General features: G+C 38.8%; 1 protein-coding gene across 4 annotated transcripts; it reads left to right on the plus strand.

Moving 5' to 3' along the window:
• Positions 1 to 6,191: 6,191 nt before the first annotated feature.
• On the plus strand, positions 6,192 to 14,932 carry ASNSD1 (asparagine synthetase domain containing 1). 4 transcript variants are annotated; one of them, XM_064515084.1, is made up of 7 exons: positions 6,192 to 6,383; positions 7,404 to 7,481; positions 8,077 to 8,130; positions 8,981 to 9,056; positions 9,995 to 11,560; positions 13,250 to 13,431; positions 14,601 to 14,932. In XM_064515084.1, the coding sequence occupies exons 5-7, from the start codon at positions 10,088 to 10,090 to the stop codon at positions 14,860 to 14,862; spliced, it is 1,917 nt and encodes a 638-aa protein (XP_064371154.1). In that variant the 5' UTR covers positions 6,192 to 6,383; positions 7,404 to 7,481; positions 8,077 to 8,130; positions 8,981 to 9,056; positions 9,995 to 10,087; the 3' UTR covers positions 14,863 to 14,932. The 4 variants fall into 4 exon arrangements, with proteins under 4 accessions (XP_064371154.1, XP_064371153.1, XP_064371155.1 ...); XM_064515083.1 differs by lacking the exon at positions 7,404 to 7,481 and having other exon boundaries at positions 8,051 to 8,130; XM_064515085.1 differs by lacking the exons at positions 7,404 to 7,481; positions 8,077 to 8,130.
• Positions 14,933 to 16,515: the final 1,583 nt, after the last annotated feature.

Raw genomic sequence — 16,515 nt, forward strand, 5'->3', positions numbered from 1 at the left:
CTGAAAATCTTCCATGTAAAAATAACAAAATTTTGCTTTTAATTAGAAAATTAAGAATTGTATGCATCTGAGCTAGGCAAAAGTTTTGTGCAAAGGAGAAATTCTCTGACTGCTTTAAAAATATATCAAGAATAAATATTGAAAAAAGTGACTGTACTACAAGCTCATAAAAGTGCTTGGAGTTTGTTTTGTTTTTCAGTAGTAGGATTTTAAAGCAGAGATACTAGAGGGTTTGCGCTGCTTCTTATGCAATTGTTAATCCAGATACTTAATATAAGGAAACACACCACAAGTTTACATAGATCCAGATCGCTGGGTTGTGTAAACTAACCTAACTCCCTTCAGATCCCAGTCTCCCAATCAGATTAACAGAATGATTACCATAGGGCAAAATTGATTGATTTCAGCAATTTGAATTTTCTCGGACTACCCTGGAATGAATTAATAAATTATAAAAATATAGATTCAACAGAGAAATTAACACAGAGATCATTGTTACATCTAAGAATTTATTCTCATGGATTCTGAAGTAACAAGGTCTGAATACAAAACCACCCATGATTTGAATGGAAAATATTCCAAAAAAGACAAAGAAACATAAATGCAAACATCTTCTGACCATGCTCTCTCCCTTCTAGCCTTTTCTAGAGACCTCTTCCAGCTGTCTTATATCCCAGGCTCCATTCTAGCTTTAACTAGCTCTGGACTATCCTGGACAGCCTGCAGGGTTTCCGCTGCTCTCTTGTGGCCAAACATTAGAGCTGCAGTTGTCCCGGTATTGTTCAGTTCCAAGGACATTCAAGAGTGCTTCTTTTAAAGCGCTACAAATTTCTTCAGATTACAATCACTTACAGCTGAATCCAGTAAAGGATTCGAGTTCAAACTCCCAGTCACGTTATCACAGCTTAGCACATTACCGAGCATCGGTTTAGAAACAGAACCAAGTACATGTAGATTCTTAGCCACAGCGAAGCATGGCAACTCAGCACAACCTGGCCCCAAAGGCAGTATCAGTGCTCACCTGTACCTCTCATCTGTAAAAACATCTGACACAAATGTAGCGCCAACACCTTGAAAAGAGGACTTCAAGGCTGACAGCAGTTTTCGGAATGATGACCCAACATTCTCAGTATGCTTTTAACAGCAGCCTGTCGGACCTGGAGTTTGGTCATTTGAGGACACTGTTCTGGTCAAGTGCTTGCTGATCAATATTGTCTGCTGACAGCAAAATGGCAACTTCAAATATTTTCTGGCATCAGTAGTGACTGCTTGTTTTGTAACTGTTTACATTGTTTGTTGAGTAACGTGTGCTTTTTTGTATATTTTTAAAGATCCTATATGCAGAAAAGATGGGAACTTTGACAGATTCTTAAATACTGCTTAGTACTTAATTAAAATTGTGTCCAGGTATTATATTTTATTTTTTAATAAAAGGGAAATATTGATACAAACTTGGACAAGGGAAACAAAACACCCAGAATGATATAGTATTCTAAAGTGAAGCAGTCAGAAAACTCATACATGCACAAAGCAGAACTTTTTCAGGAAATACCCTCAAATGAAATTAAATTTAACTTCTCTTGGTTACTTCTCAGCGCTGCTCTTTGGGGGATAAAATAATTACCTACAAACCCTTTGCTCAAAACTTTGCATACCCTGTCCCAGCTGAGTACTTCCTTTTCTCTTACACTTGTCTGCCCCCCTCTGAGAACTGACTAAACTCTGAAAAAACAGATGAAAAATAATCTACTAAAAAAAAAAATAGTTTTATGCTAGAAATTGTTTAGAGCACCAGAGCTGGCACAAAGGAAATACACACACATAAGAATGCGTAGATTGACTTTAAATATATTACTGAACTACAATTGCTAATTGTCAGCTAGATCAGCTCCTACCTCACCACCTATGTCCTTGCACTGGTCTTCATGGCATAGGAAATGGTGGGACTGCAGCAGCCCTGAGTACGGTTGATTTAAGATGTCAGAGACCTGCACCTGAGACATAAGGTGCAGACCTCTTCCCTTACTGAAGGTATGAATGTGAGTAATTTCAGGTGTAATTATGTGGTAGGAATCCCTTCCTTTAAAGAAGACTTGTCAAAAGCACATTTCATATCAGTAGAAATATCTGTAATTTGTGGTAAAACCAGAAGTTGAAAATAATGCTCACATTCACTACTATGCTGTAAAACCATTATCACCATTCTTGCAAACTGATCAATGAAACGTCCTCAGGAACACGGTGATGAATTGTTGATTCATAAACATTAACTGTATTTATTACTGAACATAAAAAGGATCATCAGTAAGGAAATTATACTTTGACTACTGGGTTACTTGATCATCAACCTTTGCAACACAGCAACAGCAAATAAATTACTGAAGCAGCAGAGTGCTGGGAGGCACTCAGATGAAATGAATTCCTCCACAGAGCATGAGTGACAAATTACAAAGTGCATTAATCGATAGCATCAAAACTGTTCTATGTGATCCAGGTATGTGTATTTCTCACAGAATTTAAGCCCACAACCCCTCCAGTGCCAGTTTCAGTTAAGCTGAATTTGGGCTGCCAGGTTCATATAAGCACTGGTACACTACAGAGAAACCTGGATCAGCTGCCTAAACTGGCTCACTGACAGTCCCACAAGCAGCTATGCTGAAGCAAGGGTGGAGGCAGGAAAGCACAGCTGAAGGTGGAGGGAAGAGCAAGACTGACCATTTATAAATCTATATCCTCAGTTTCTTTTTCCATTGAAGGTAAACATAGTAATGCTAACAGTGTAATGTTGCAATTTATTGTATTGTTAAATATTCTTACACATAAATTGGCTTTTCTCATACCTCTGCTAGGAGCCAGAATCCTCGTTCTCCCTATTCTACTGCCAAAAATTCCAATGAACTTTAGTAAGGCTGATGCACACCACCAAAACAAGGTGCAATCTTGCTCACAAGCTGAAAGGAATATCACAATACATAACACCTATCATTACGTGAGCCACAAACCATGAAGCAGAAAAAGTCAACATTCTTATTTCATTTACTAAAGTAAAAAAAGTTTCAGATAATTTATCAAAATTTGCACAATGTTTACAGTGCAGTAAATAGCAAAAGGACTTGTGGGGTTTTATGAGATTTCCATACAACTGAGCTGTCAGTAGCAGTTTGTATGTTTGGAATGGCTGTCCTGAGCCTTTAAAATGAGATACAATATTTAAAAAGAGGGAAAGGGATAAAATGAGACAAATGAAAACCCTCTAATGTTCCTACATTAACTTCCTTGATAACATCTTACCCAAATTCCCCAGATACTCATCAATAAATATATGATCTAATGATCTTGAACACAATCACTGACGTTGACTTGATTCCTAAGTGGTGTGTGTTACTTGCTTGAGTTGCCCGGTTAGGAATATAGGCCTGGAAGAGGCTTCCTGGGATACTGAGTTCACTCAGCAGTTAGCTCAGGGATTAGAGCATATAATTCCTCTCATAACTAACTCAAACTCTATCTTGAAAGAATTTTTTTTTCTTCATTGGCGCTATAGGATGATATTTTCAGAAGTTTCTTGTCATTGCAACTTGGCTTCTTTTTCCATTTCTTAACCTAAATTTATAATAGTGAATCATGTTTATATGGACTATCATCCTGCTGCTTGAACAACTCTATTCTCCCCTGCCATATTTGTAAAGAACGGAAGACAGATGCATCACTACGATACACATAGTAGCAGGGTAGAGGCAGAGAAACATTATTACTAGCATATTAAAGAGTAAACTACATAATCTTAATATCTGTAATATTACATAATTCCTGTCTCCTCTAGAATACTTCTACGCAAATGTATGCGCTTACAAGGGAAAGCACACATCTATCTTGTCAGTGTAAACAGTTGCTTTTCTTTCAGGAGAAACATTACATCATCATGAACGAGAGGTGGGTCTTCAGACAGCCTGACTACTGAATTTAAATGAAAAATGTTTAGTGAATCCAGACCAAATTAAACTATTTTGGAGATATCTTAGGGAAATGATCACCATTTTAAAAATCACTTCCATCTTTCACATCACATAAAAATCCCCTGAAAGCAAAATATTGAAATATTTATTTCCTAAAGCATTTTTCTTAATTTTTCTTTTCCTTCTCAGTTCTTTAACAAAAAAGTTTTTAGAGTGCCAATGGACACTGAGCTGCTTGCAACCCAACCTACTACAACATTTCAAGTAAATGTCCTTATAACACCAGCCTTGTGTTTCTGTTACAGGTAATAAAAGAAACAATAACAAAGGATCACCAACAGCACACATTTCATTCAAAATAACAGTAGCAGTGCCATCAAATTACAGAAACTGCAAATAAATTTATCAAGTCCATCTTCCCATGCCAATTACATCATCACAGTGACTAAGCACTCATAAACTCCTTATCGGTTCACTGATAAGATGCTGCTCATCCAGAAGTATCCATGCTTTCATCTGTACTCCCTAAGCAAAGTAAGTATCACTTGAGAAACAGGAGACAAGCTAAGCTTTTTCTGGCACACATAACACGTCATAATAAAGATTATATGACTGTCAGCTTTGATGTTGTATCTATCAGACTGGGATTCATCCTTCTCTCACACTTCATGTTCCCTATGCTATGGTAACAGAAACGTAACAGAATAAAAATTATCTTGGTATTGAAGCATGGAAATACAACAGATAGTATTTGATAACCATATAGTCTGACTCTTTCTCACATACATTTTACAATAGAAGTAGCCCCAGTTATTCGACCTATTCATGTTTTCAGGTGTGATAACTGAACATAGCCCCAAGCCTGTATTAATAGAATCATTTTTTTTCTAATAACTTGTGTGTTTCTATTAGTTGACACATTTTAAGGCTCTTTAAAAACACATGATCAGAAAATTCCTTTCCATTGAGGCATGTTGTCAATATAATAAAACTATTTAATATTAAAATTTATTTCAACAATTTCATTTCTTTTTGGTGACAACACTGTTGCATGGACATGGGAGCGTGCACAGAGGCCTGCAGCAGAGTCCAACAATGTAGTAACATACTACACATTAAATACGGCTGGATTCCAATCACTCGTTGCAGAAACTTGGCACGGATCCACTAAATCACTGGACAAGCTGTCCCTGACAAGTCTTTGGGCTCCAGCAACCCTGACAATACAAGTGGTTTACTAGCTCTCTTTCCTGTTTTGACTGTCAACAAAGCATAGCTTGAGGTCAGAAAGAGGTCTCCCATGTCAGAATTTAAATAGCTACCTTTGCTTTATACAAGCTTAACATATTGAGCCTGCTAACATGATTTTTACTTGGAATCACTGCAATCAGAAAGTTTCCTTATGAGCACAATGCTTTCTAACCCACCCCCTCCAAAATCATCCATGTGTTATTTCCTATGTGAGAAACGTTTCTCAGACCTCCACCTGCTACAGCATTTCATAGCGTCTCAAACTCCTATTACACATCTACTGATTTTGTTTTCAGCACAACCCAACTGTTCTCCACACTCTTCACGTAACATGGCTTTTAATAGCTTACTGCTTTGTCTGTCATTAATGAACTGAGCAGACTGTAGAAGAAGCGTTTCTTTAACTTATTTATGCTGTCGCCTTTGATTCAGATGACCTTTGTCACATTCTTTCTGTCCAATCACTTAAGAATGTTTTGAAATATTTAGTTGCAGGTGCCCCCAGTTACGGGTCCTGCCTCTGACTTAGCATCAGGATGAGGCACTTCTGCCACTTTTTCAGGCATCTGTGTTGAGGACTGCTGCTGCTAACAGCAGCAGAATAATTTTAGCAGGCTGTGCAAAAGTTAAAGCATTACACCGTTATTCTTAATTATGGAACCAAGCCACTTAGCCAAGCAAAGGAGACCTGAGAAACCCCGCTTGCTTAGCGACCTCTGAAAGCACCTGCTAAATCCTGCTGCCCAGCTCCAGCGCAGAGCCACCGCCACCTCCGCACAGGCTTTCCCAAGCGGTTCCCGAGCAAAGCTTTTCTTTCCCGCTCGCTTTTCCCCCTTTCGTGCCCGGCGGCCCCCAGCTCCCCGCCCTTGTCCCAACGGCCGGGCGCCCCCCCGCATCCCTCCGCCGCAGGTGCGACGGCGGGCGGCCGCGGCCCGCGCATGCTCGCTCGCCCCACGTGGGGGGAGGGCGGCAAGCTGATTGGTGCTCGCAGCGCGCAGACGCGCGCATGTCTTTCAGTGTGGTGTGCGCGTGCGCAGCGGCATCAGCTGTGAGGTGAAGGCGGCCGTTGGCGGCTGGTGTGGCCGTTGGCGGCGGGGCTGCGGGATGTCGGGGCGCGCGCCGCGGCCCGGGGAGGAGAGCGCGAGGCTGCGCCACAAGGAGGAGCTGAGCCGGCGGGTGAGCTGCGGCGCGGGGCGGCGGCGGCCCCGTGGGGAGGCGGCCCCGCGGCCTTGTGGGCACCTCCTCGCGGTGCCTGCGGCTGCGTGCGCCGGGCCGGGCGGGGCGGCGGGAGCTGGCGCCCTGCAGTCTCTAGCCTCGGGGGCGCCCTGCTTAGCGAAACGGAGAGCGAGTCCTACCGGGAAACAGAGTGACACCCCCCTTCCCCCCCCCCCCCCCCCCCCCCGTGACACTTGTTTTCGGGTTTTTACAGCTCAGGATCGGCCCTCTTGTCGCGTAACGGACTATATTTGACGTCTTTGCTAGTTATCTTAATAAAGAACCGAGTGAATGAAGCTGTTACTTAGCCCTTACTGCTCCAGGTCTAACTTGAATTATCCAGTGAGTTGGTGAGGTTTTCCTTGCAGTATCTACTTGTCCTGTAGCTGGTCAGAGTCCAAGCAGATTTTGATCTGATTGATATTCCTTGTAAATATTCTGTTTTCAGAATAGCCAGTAGTTTCACTTAGTCTGAAATCTATCAAGTTCTATAGAACTGCTTTCCCAAAAATAACTGGTTTCCTTTCCATATGATTATATTACCTAAAGGCAGTGGTATTTTTTGATTGCCCAGAAAGCTATGAAAAAGGCAAGGATTAGACATAAGAGGATTGCAGCTTCTAAGCTCTATTATACTTAAGTTGCTGGTTCAGTCCATAGCAAAGCATGGCACTGCTGTTTTGTCAGATGTTCACATGTTCCAATAGACATAAGATATTGATGTAGCTGCTGGAAAAGTTTCTATTTGCAAGTTTAGTTTGGGTAACCTAGCTTTATGGCATTTTTCTGCTGTTGTACTAATTCCGGGTGATGCAAAGAAAGAACAAACCCATGTTTTCTTCTAACAAAAAGAAACAAGTGCCTGCTGGACAGTTTTTGTTGATCTTGTTGGCTTTACAAAGCTCCCCTTGATTGCTCTCAAGCACTGAAATTTTCCATTGTAATGAAAAATGTGATGACCTGCCACATCTGTCAGTGCAGTTGAACAGACTGATAGATCTCACTAATGAAGCTTGTGCAAAACTTCAGAGCAACTGAAAGATTTCCATTAATACAGTGGTAGGTTTTTTTGTTTGTTTGTTTGTCACTTAGTTCATTTAGAATCTGGGGAGTAACTGTGGTTATAAAGTGTATTGTAGAGCTTATAAAATAGTTTTATGGGAAAAAATTAGCATGTTTTCTTTATTAGTTGTTTGCAATTCTTTTCTTCCAGGGGGGAAACATGATCTCTGACTGAAAATAGCTAGAGGTGGCTGGCTTCCCAGTAATGATTATTTTGAGGGATAGCCAAAATACAACTCCCTGCAGGATGACTGCTTTCTAAAGCAGTTATTTAATAATGCTTCACCAGCTCACAGGCATATTAATATTTTAAATTAATAATTCAAAAGAAGTCTGTGTATGTAATTCAGTTGCATGGCCCAAAGTATTGTAGTGTCAGTTTGGAATATGGAGCAGTCTTGGAATATTGAGCAGCCTGTGGCATTTTTTCATTCTTGCATTTGCTTTTGCTTTCTTTTTGTTGGTTCATTCAGAGAACAGCAACTATATGTGTGTAGCTGTCTTAAAATAGGGGTAAAGGGAATTCGAACAGGATTGTTACATACTGGTTTATTTTTAATAACTAGCTTGAAGTATGTCTTTTGCCTCCCAGATTAAAGAGCAGAAAGTTGTAGTTGATGAGCTTTCTAATTTGAAGAAGAACCGGGTAAGTACTTACAAATTTGCTTTTGGCTATTTCATTTTCGTGTCAGAGAAAAAAGCACAGAGGCAAGAGGGGAAACAGAAAATTAGACCAGCAAATAAACTGTACAAGTCTCTTTTTGTTCAATACAGACTAAAAATTGCCTGGTATAGACATGATCTGCTGTTCTCAAAATAATTTGCTCTCCAGATGATTTTATCATGTATACTTCCGTAATGTAACACAGTACAGTGCTTTTTTTTCCTCTTAAAATCTGTCATCTTTTTTCTCACCATTTCCCCTTACTTTGAATTTGTTTCCATATCTTCATTAAGTATACAGTTACATAAAAGGTAACAATAGTCTATTATATGTTAGAATATTGCATATAATCTGGTTTTTTTATACCCTGTGCAAAGAGTCAGCTCTTTCTGACATTTCATGTACCGTGTGTTTGTTTTTAGCATGATGACTTTTAATATTAAGGAGCTGGTGGATACTTGTCATTTAGAACAGAATGAAAGAGTTTTTTTTTCTTCAAGGTTTTACGGTGCTTGCCTTTGTGCTATCTGAGGAGTTTTTTTGTTTATGTTTGAATTGGCCACAAGAATTCATAAAATTTTTATATTTTATATGTATATGTTTTTAAATAGAATGTGCTCCTTCATATATGATGAAAAGGGAAGTGCAGAAAAGAAATGCAATCATGAAGTGCTTTTGATGGTACATTAGAACGCTGCTGTAGGCAGGGCAGAGCTCTCTGTTCTGGCACAAAAGTAAAGGGTATCTCAATGGACCAGTGTCAATTTCTGCTGCAGTATGATTGCCTGAGTTTGTTGTTTTGACTTAGCACGGTTTTGTTTTTGTTTTACAGAAAGTTTATAGGCAGCAACCCAATAGCAACATATTCTTCCTTGTAGACCGAACAGAAACACTATCTCAATGCAAAAGTAAGTTCTCAGTGTGAAAGTTAATCAAATAGTTAACTACTTTAAAATGGTCTTTGTAGTTCAGGATTTCAGAGGCATATTAAAATGAAAACTGGCAGCTGTTCATTAAACGCAAAGTAGGCTTCAGACACATTGTTGTTTTTCTGGATTGGATAAACATAAAAGTAACTCCACTTGATATGTGGATGTCACAAAGCAGCAAGTGCTGAAGATACAGGAAGAGGGAGAATGTATGCCCTGTGAAGGGTTCACTATCCTTGGTGCCCTTTAGGAAGCTGTATAGCACTTGATTCCTTGTAAAGAAAAGTAGACTGACTAAAAACTGTGTGGGATGGGTAAGAAAATAAGCAGCTAACCTGGAAACTAAGCTAGAAATCTTGAGGTGGTTAATAGAATGGATTTATGGGGTTGTGAAAATAGGAGAACAGAGGATAAATGAAAAGAACTGATGACAGAACAAAGATCAGAAAAGTAAAGTTGAGATGTATAAGTTTAGAATTATAAACTTATTTTACTTTCTGAAATGAGCAACTGCTAATTTCATTTTTTTTCTTTCGGTTAGAGCTATTTTTGCAGTTTGTGGTGTTGACATTTTAATTGATAAGAGGTTTTTTTTAATTATTACAAATGTAAATTGTACTGATTATATAGGCAATAGCTGGCCATTCCCCGAGTCCTTGTATTTGTACAGTGGTTTTCTTTTGGGGGGGGGGGGGAGGAGGAGGACACTATAATCTTTGTGTAATTCAAGAGAAATTGGCTGCAGCAAACTGTTTTTTGTGTTATATCGTAATTATAGCACTTTCATTTCTTATCATTTCTTGTATATCTCTTTATTGAATAAGTGGGTGGACTTGCTTGTTCCTTAGATATCCTCTCAAACTTACCTAGTTCATGAAACTGATTATTCGTTTATTTTTCTCTATTCTGTTACACAGATACATTAGATGAGTTGAAGAAGGCACATCAGGAGATAGAAAATTCAGAAAAGACCAAAATCAAGAAATAGTCCATTTGAATTCTAATTAGCAATGTGTGGTATTTGTTGTGTTGTTACCTTGTCCAACCAGCATACTGTTCATGATTTCTTTAACAAAGATGTGCTCTCCTGTCTTAAACGAAGAGGACCAGACAGTAGTCAACAGTTGATAAAAACTGTGTCTGATCTCTCTTATGAGTGTCTGTTTTCTGGTCATGTACTTCACTTGAGGGGGTTGATGACTCCTCAGCCTCTGGAAGATGCCAATAACAATATTTTCCTTTGGAATGGAGAAATTTTCGATGGAGTTCATGTTGGATCTCTGGAGAACGACACTGAAATCATGTTTCATCGTCTTACCTTGTGCAATAGTGAAGCTGACATTTTGTCACTCTTTTCATCACTTCGGGGTCCATGGTCTTTTATTTATTATCAAGGATCTAGAGACTGTTTATGGTTTGGTAGGGATTATTTTGGTCGTCGTAGCTTGCTTTGGCAATTCAGTAATGAGGTGGTCTGTCTCACATCTGTAAGTGTTTATTCTGAATCTGGTAGTCAATGGCGAGAAGTCCCAGCATCTGGAATTTTCAAAATTGATCTCAAAGCTTGTGCAACAAGTAAATCTTTGTCTTTAACATTGTTTCCATGGAAATACAGCTCCACAGAGAAAACAGTAGAAGAAATATTCATTAGTGTTCTGGATCGAGTTTCGAAAGATTTGCCAAACTACATACCTCTCGTGACAAATGAATCAAAACTGTGTTTGACAGCACCAGTTATTCCTTTAAATAAAACAATTTCTGAAGCTTTAGATGAATGTCAATGCACTGATGTTAGCAACATTAACCATACAGTTTCTGTAGAAACCCTTCAAGCATTTCTTGGAGTAGAATGCAAGAAGAAATTAGTCCATCAATTTATTGATGTTTTAAGTGAAGCAGTGAAGAAACGGGTTTTAGGTCTATTTAGAGATAAAGATGAGAAAAGAAGAGACATTCCAAGCACGTCTACCAGTAAAGCACATGTTGCGGTGCTCTTCTCTGGAGGCATTGATTCTATGGTTATTGCAGCCCTTGCTGATCAACATGTTCCTATGGAAGAACCAATTGATCTTCTCAATGTAGCTTTCATGATTAAAGAACAAAGTAAGCAAAAATGCACTTCTAAAAAACATATTGACCAGGAAATACAGCTTGATTTGCTTTCATGTCAAGAAAGCTATAAAAATCTTGATGTTAAAACTGACGATCACTTGGTTTGCTTTGACGTTCCTGACAGAATCACCGGTAGAGCAGGACTGAAAGAATTAAAAGCTCTTAACCCTTTAAGAACCTGGAACTTTGTGGAAATTAATGTTACGCTAGAGGAATTGAAAAGAATGAGACAACAGCGTGTTAGTCACTTAATCTATCCATTGGAGACAGTCCTAGATGACAGCATTGGCTGTGCAGTTTGGTTTGCTTCCAGAGGGGAGGGTTTTATTAGTAACCAAGGAGAACTGAAACCATACAGAAGTTCTGCAAAGGTACAGATCTTTTTTTTTGCCTTATGCTTGACTTATAAATACTAAAACAGTTCTGCCTTGTTTCGGGAATCAGTTAACTATATTTAACATTCATAAGACTTCTGAAATTCAGTGGAAGAATGCGGGGTAGTTTTGTACTGATAATCTTTGTGTAACTCTGAGATTAAAAGTTGCATTCATTTCATTTGTCATGTAACTTATATGGCTTTTCAAGAAGTTTGAATAGGCAGCAGTATGACTAGAAGAAAATAACAGCCAACACCTATCATTTTCAGTGTTAGAGCTCTAGTTGTAATAACTGCTGTTCAGTCTAAATTGAGTAGGTTAATAAATGTAGAGACATAAATTCTAATGAGTTATTAAGCAATATTGTTCTGTGCCAGCATCTCCAGGTTTGCAAGTTACCAGCTTATTATTTAGGCATGATATTTATGTGACAAAATTAGCCATTACTAATGACAGGCTACTTCTTGGAAACTTTGTAATTACGATCTGAGTGAATGATTGTTTGAACTACAAGAAGGAGCTCTTTCCTTTTTGTAACTTGCTTTTGTATACATAGTTTTAAGTAAGTAAGGTTTTTTTTTTTTTTTTAATAACTAGATGTTTTTCTCAGGAATTCTGTTCGTTCGTTCTCACTTTCCCCACCCCTTCACAATCTCCTGATGGTTCATGCAGGGAAGAATAAACTTTTTAAGTTCAGGAGTTTGCAGCCCATTGCTGCCCATGTTTTTTGAGATTCTTTTTATTTTTCTACTAGTTACTAGGGTTTTTAAAAAAAAACAAAAACAAAAACAAGCTGTTGGAGTAGCTGTAGCTTGCTTAAATAACATCACTGTAGAACACAGTTGATTCGGTTGACTGGTTGACTTAAAGCTGTATATCTCAGGTTTGGGGTGGGGGGAAAGCAAGTTTAGTTTATGTTCAAAATACATTGAAATAGGTCATGAGTTTGTAAACCGTGAAGAGACAGTGTCATTCTCCCCTCATTTACACGCTGCTGTGCATAGGTAACTTTGTTTCATACATAAGTTGACCACTAGCAGAAGTCAGAATAGTTGTACATGCTTGACTAGTTATACAGTATTGAGAATTCTAATTTTATAGTGAATTGCTGTTGAAGGTGTGTTGATGGTCCAGGTGTATTAATTTTTTTCTTTCTATGACATTTTATGTATCTGTCATTGACAAGACAGAACAATATGACACGTTTTTACTTTGTGTAAGATGGTGGTTATTTGCCCAATAGCCGATAAATTAATAAGGATCTCTGTGTACATTCAGATAACTATTTAAAACATGACATGCAACATGATGAGGATGATGACTTTTTTGATAAAGGCTGATGCTTAATAGATTCTGGTTATTGTATAGCAATGGTGTTCTTCAAAGATACTGGTATATTTGTGACAGACATAACGTTATTTCAGTGTTTTTCCTTGCATGGGTAGAAATGATTGTACTTTTAGGTCTGATCATGAACCTACTTAAATCAGCCTTTCCAGCAACTGGGAACTATTTCCGGCTCTGTAAATGTGTAAGGTACATCTCATTGTGCTAGTTTATATAGAGAGAACATGTACACGGAAGTTATTCCCCTTACTAAGTTTTAGTCAACTATTTTAAATCTGCTGAATATTACTAGACTGCATGGATATTAAGAACATTTCTTTTATTCTCCTTCCTTAGGTTGTACTTACAGGAATTGGGGCAGATGAGCAGCTTGCTGGGTATTCTCGACATCGTGTTTGCTTCAAAAATTATGGTTTAGAGGGTCTAAATAAAGAAATTGGAATGGAGTTGGATCGCATTTCTTCTAGAAATCTTGGCAGAGATGACAGGATTATTGGCGATCATGGAAAAGAAGCCAGGTAGTATTGTCTTAATGTAAAGCAAAACTTTTAAATTCTGATTTTTAACACTGCGAGAGAAAGTTTAATCGCAACTTGTATGTGCTTTTTTTGTCTCTAAATTCCAATTTAGTTGTGTTCGTGTGTACTGTTGAAAAAGAAAGTCATCTATAGTATGGTAAAAGAGTTCTTTAAGAAGATATAGCAACTTGAACGTTGTATTTCTATCTGGAAGTTTTAAGAAGCAGCAACTGTTGGATGTTGGAATAAGCAAAATCAAGTTGTTTTTATCATTTTAAGTTCAAAGTTCATTGTGTGGTGACTAGGGGTGGTGACTTCGGAAAAAGACAGCTACCTAATCTAGCCTTTACAGAGGCTGTGGTACAGCAGAATAAGAAGCCACGTATTCCTGCTGCAGCAACAGCAGCATGATCATTATCCGCTAGACTTCCTGGCTATTAAGTCAGAATAGTTAAAGAACCAGTTTATCCTTGTTTACTTCCTCCACACTAGCACCTACTTGCAAAAAATTCCTTATAGCTGTTGTTCAATAACATGGACTGCTCAGATGCATGAAGGTCTTTTCATGAGATCTTTGTGCCACAAAGGGTTTTTCCAAATCTATTCTTAGTCATACATTTTTCAGTTTAGCAAAAAATAGTTGCAGTGGTGGACAGGCAGTGCTGTTAATCATTTTTGTGATCAGATACAAATATTTGGAATTCTTTTACTCCAGAAGGCTGTTTACATTTTTTGTGTAAATATTTTTGTTTCAAAGTTATGATGTAGCATTGTATAGTATTCTTAGCACTTAAAAGTTATCCTGAGAAATGTTATTTTAAAAATTATTTTGCTCTTGCATAGTACTTTCTGATTTTCTGAGTTTTTTTTGTTGTTGTTTTGGGGTTTTTTTTGGATAGAACAAGCATCAAAAATGCTAGTTTTTGTTCTTGAGTGCAATTTTGAAAATTTCCAGGATTCTGAGTTTAAAGGTGGTATGGTATGTCATCCTCCAAGATAGTGTGTGTCTTGGAGACTTGCTCTGGTACTGCAGCACTAACATTTAGAGTACATCTTTAATTAGGAATGGATGTGGGCCTTGAAGTCTTTGCGTGAGATAGGAGAGAAAGAGCAAGGTGGTTTGTATCTAGCTTGTAATGAGTCTTTCCCCACGTATATCTCTTCTTTAGGTTTCCTTTTCTTGATGAAGATGTTGTTTCGTTCCTCAATTCTCTGCCTATCTCAGAAAAAGCAGACTTGACTTTACCTCGAGGAATTGGTGAGAAGTTGATTCTGCGCCTTGCAGCTGTGGAGTTTGGCCTTACAGCCTCAGCCATTCTGCCAAAAAGGGCTGTACAGTTTGGATCTCGCATTGCAAAACTGGAGAGCAACAGTGAAAAAGCTTCTGATACATGCAGCAGACTAAAGTTACTTTCAGTAGATGAAGTATAAAGCTGCATCTTGATAAACTGCCGTTATCCTGTATGCAAATTCAGTAAAACCTTGGGGTTGTTTTAGAATATTTGGTCTACTTTTTTTTTCTTTACACACTAGTATATTATTATGGTCCTGTGGTTGGGAGGACTGGAGGTTTGGGAAGCGGGAGGGAGCACGGCAGGTGGGGGAGCCCGGAGAGGACAGTGTTGCCAGGGTGCTGCTGGGGCATCGCTGTTGCCGTGGAGCAGGCTGGGGTGGGGGCAAGCAGCGGGCACCGAGGGTCGGAGCCACTGTTGTGGGGGCCTGCGGGCCTGCCGCCTTCCAGGGTTACCCGCAGGCCTTGCGCTCGGATTTGGCTACCTGAGAAGCGGCTGCTCCAGGTGCTGGAGCTGGGCTGGGGGGAGCCCCAACCTCGGGAAGCTCCCCCCAGGCTCTCCCTCCCCCTGGCTCCCTGGACTTGCTGCTGCTCCTTTAGCTTTAGCTCTTCTTATTCTAAAGTTGCAAGGCGTCCTTTGTGTAGTGGGGTCTCTTTCCTTGAAGAGATCAAGGAAAACAAACAGTTGTTTGTTTGGGGTTTTTTTTTTTTTCAACAAACAACAACAGTCAGACTGTGTCTGGGTGAGTATCTGAATGCAATCATGGGGCAGAATAGAAACACAGAGGGACTTCCTCTGAAGAGAAGCTTAAATTAATTTTTTAAGTGTAAATGGAAGGAAAACGATGTTATCAGAAAAACTGGATACTTGCTCTCCAGTGTGTGGTGGTCTTGGGGTGTCTTGGGGTGTTTTGGTGTTTTGGTTTTGGAACGTGGGAGTTTGGTAGTCATCATGGTTCCTTACAGTTCTAGTTTCTTAGAAAGTTTGTCCAGTTAAACAGAGAAAGGAATGCTCGTGCCAGGCAAAATTACTTCGGTTTCATACAAAGTGTATTATAGCTATTCCTACAAAGTATCACTAATGGTATAAGAGGATTTCAAAAATAACTCACTCAGGCTGTAAAGTAATACTTATTACAAAAGCTTAAGTTTTGCAGTGCTTCAGAGCACTGGCAGGTTTTGTTTTTGTTTTTAACTGGTGCTCTGAGGACAACTGATGTCCTAGTATATTATCCTCTGACTACTGCTTCCAAGATTTCTTGTATCATCCTCTATAGCTGCTGGAGATTGGACCAATGAGGACTATTGGTCTGATGAAATATGAGCCTTTTTATGTTACTTTTAATCTAAGAATAATGTAACAGTATTACAGAAAAGTTATGTGGAGCCTAGAACACTAAAAAGATGTGGTGCTCTATTATGGCACGCTGGCCAATAGTTCCTTTTCTGCTGATTTTTAGGAAAGCATTAGAAATAATTTTGAAAGACTTCTAAATATGTTTAGGCATTAGCTTTAAAAAGAAGCCATATAATTTGGTGTTGGCAAACTTCTCAGTTTATCCAGTTATTCATAGGAAAGGAATTTATTAGAGCTATGGACTTTTCTTAACCAAATAGTTGGTTCTAGAGAAAATAACATTTTAAAGTGCTTGACATACCGAAATCACTTACATTCATTGACATTTTAGAGCAACTTATATGTATATTAGTAGCTTTTAATCTTGTCCTTAAGAAATGTGTTGTTTTCTTGCACATACTAATATAGTACTAATATAGAACTATAGTTCTATATA

This window comes from Dromaius novaehollandiae, chromosome 7, assembly GCF_036370855.1.
Source record: "Dromaius novaehollandiae isolate bDroNov1 chromosome 7, bDroNov1.hap1, whole genome shotgun sequence".
NCBI lineage: Eukaryota > Metazoa > Chordata > Aves > Casuariiformes > Dromaiidae > Dromaius > Dromaius novaehollandiae.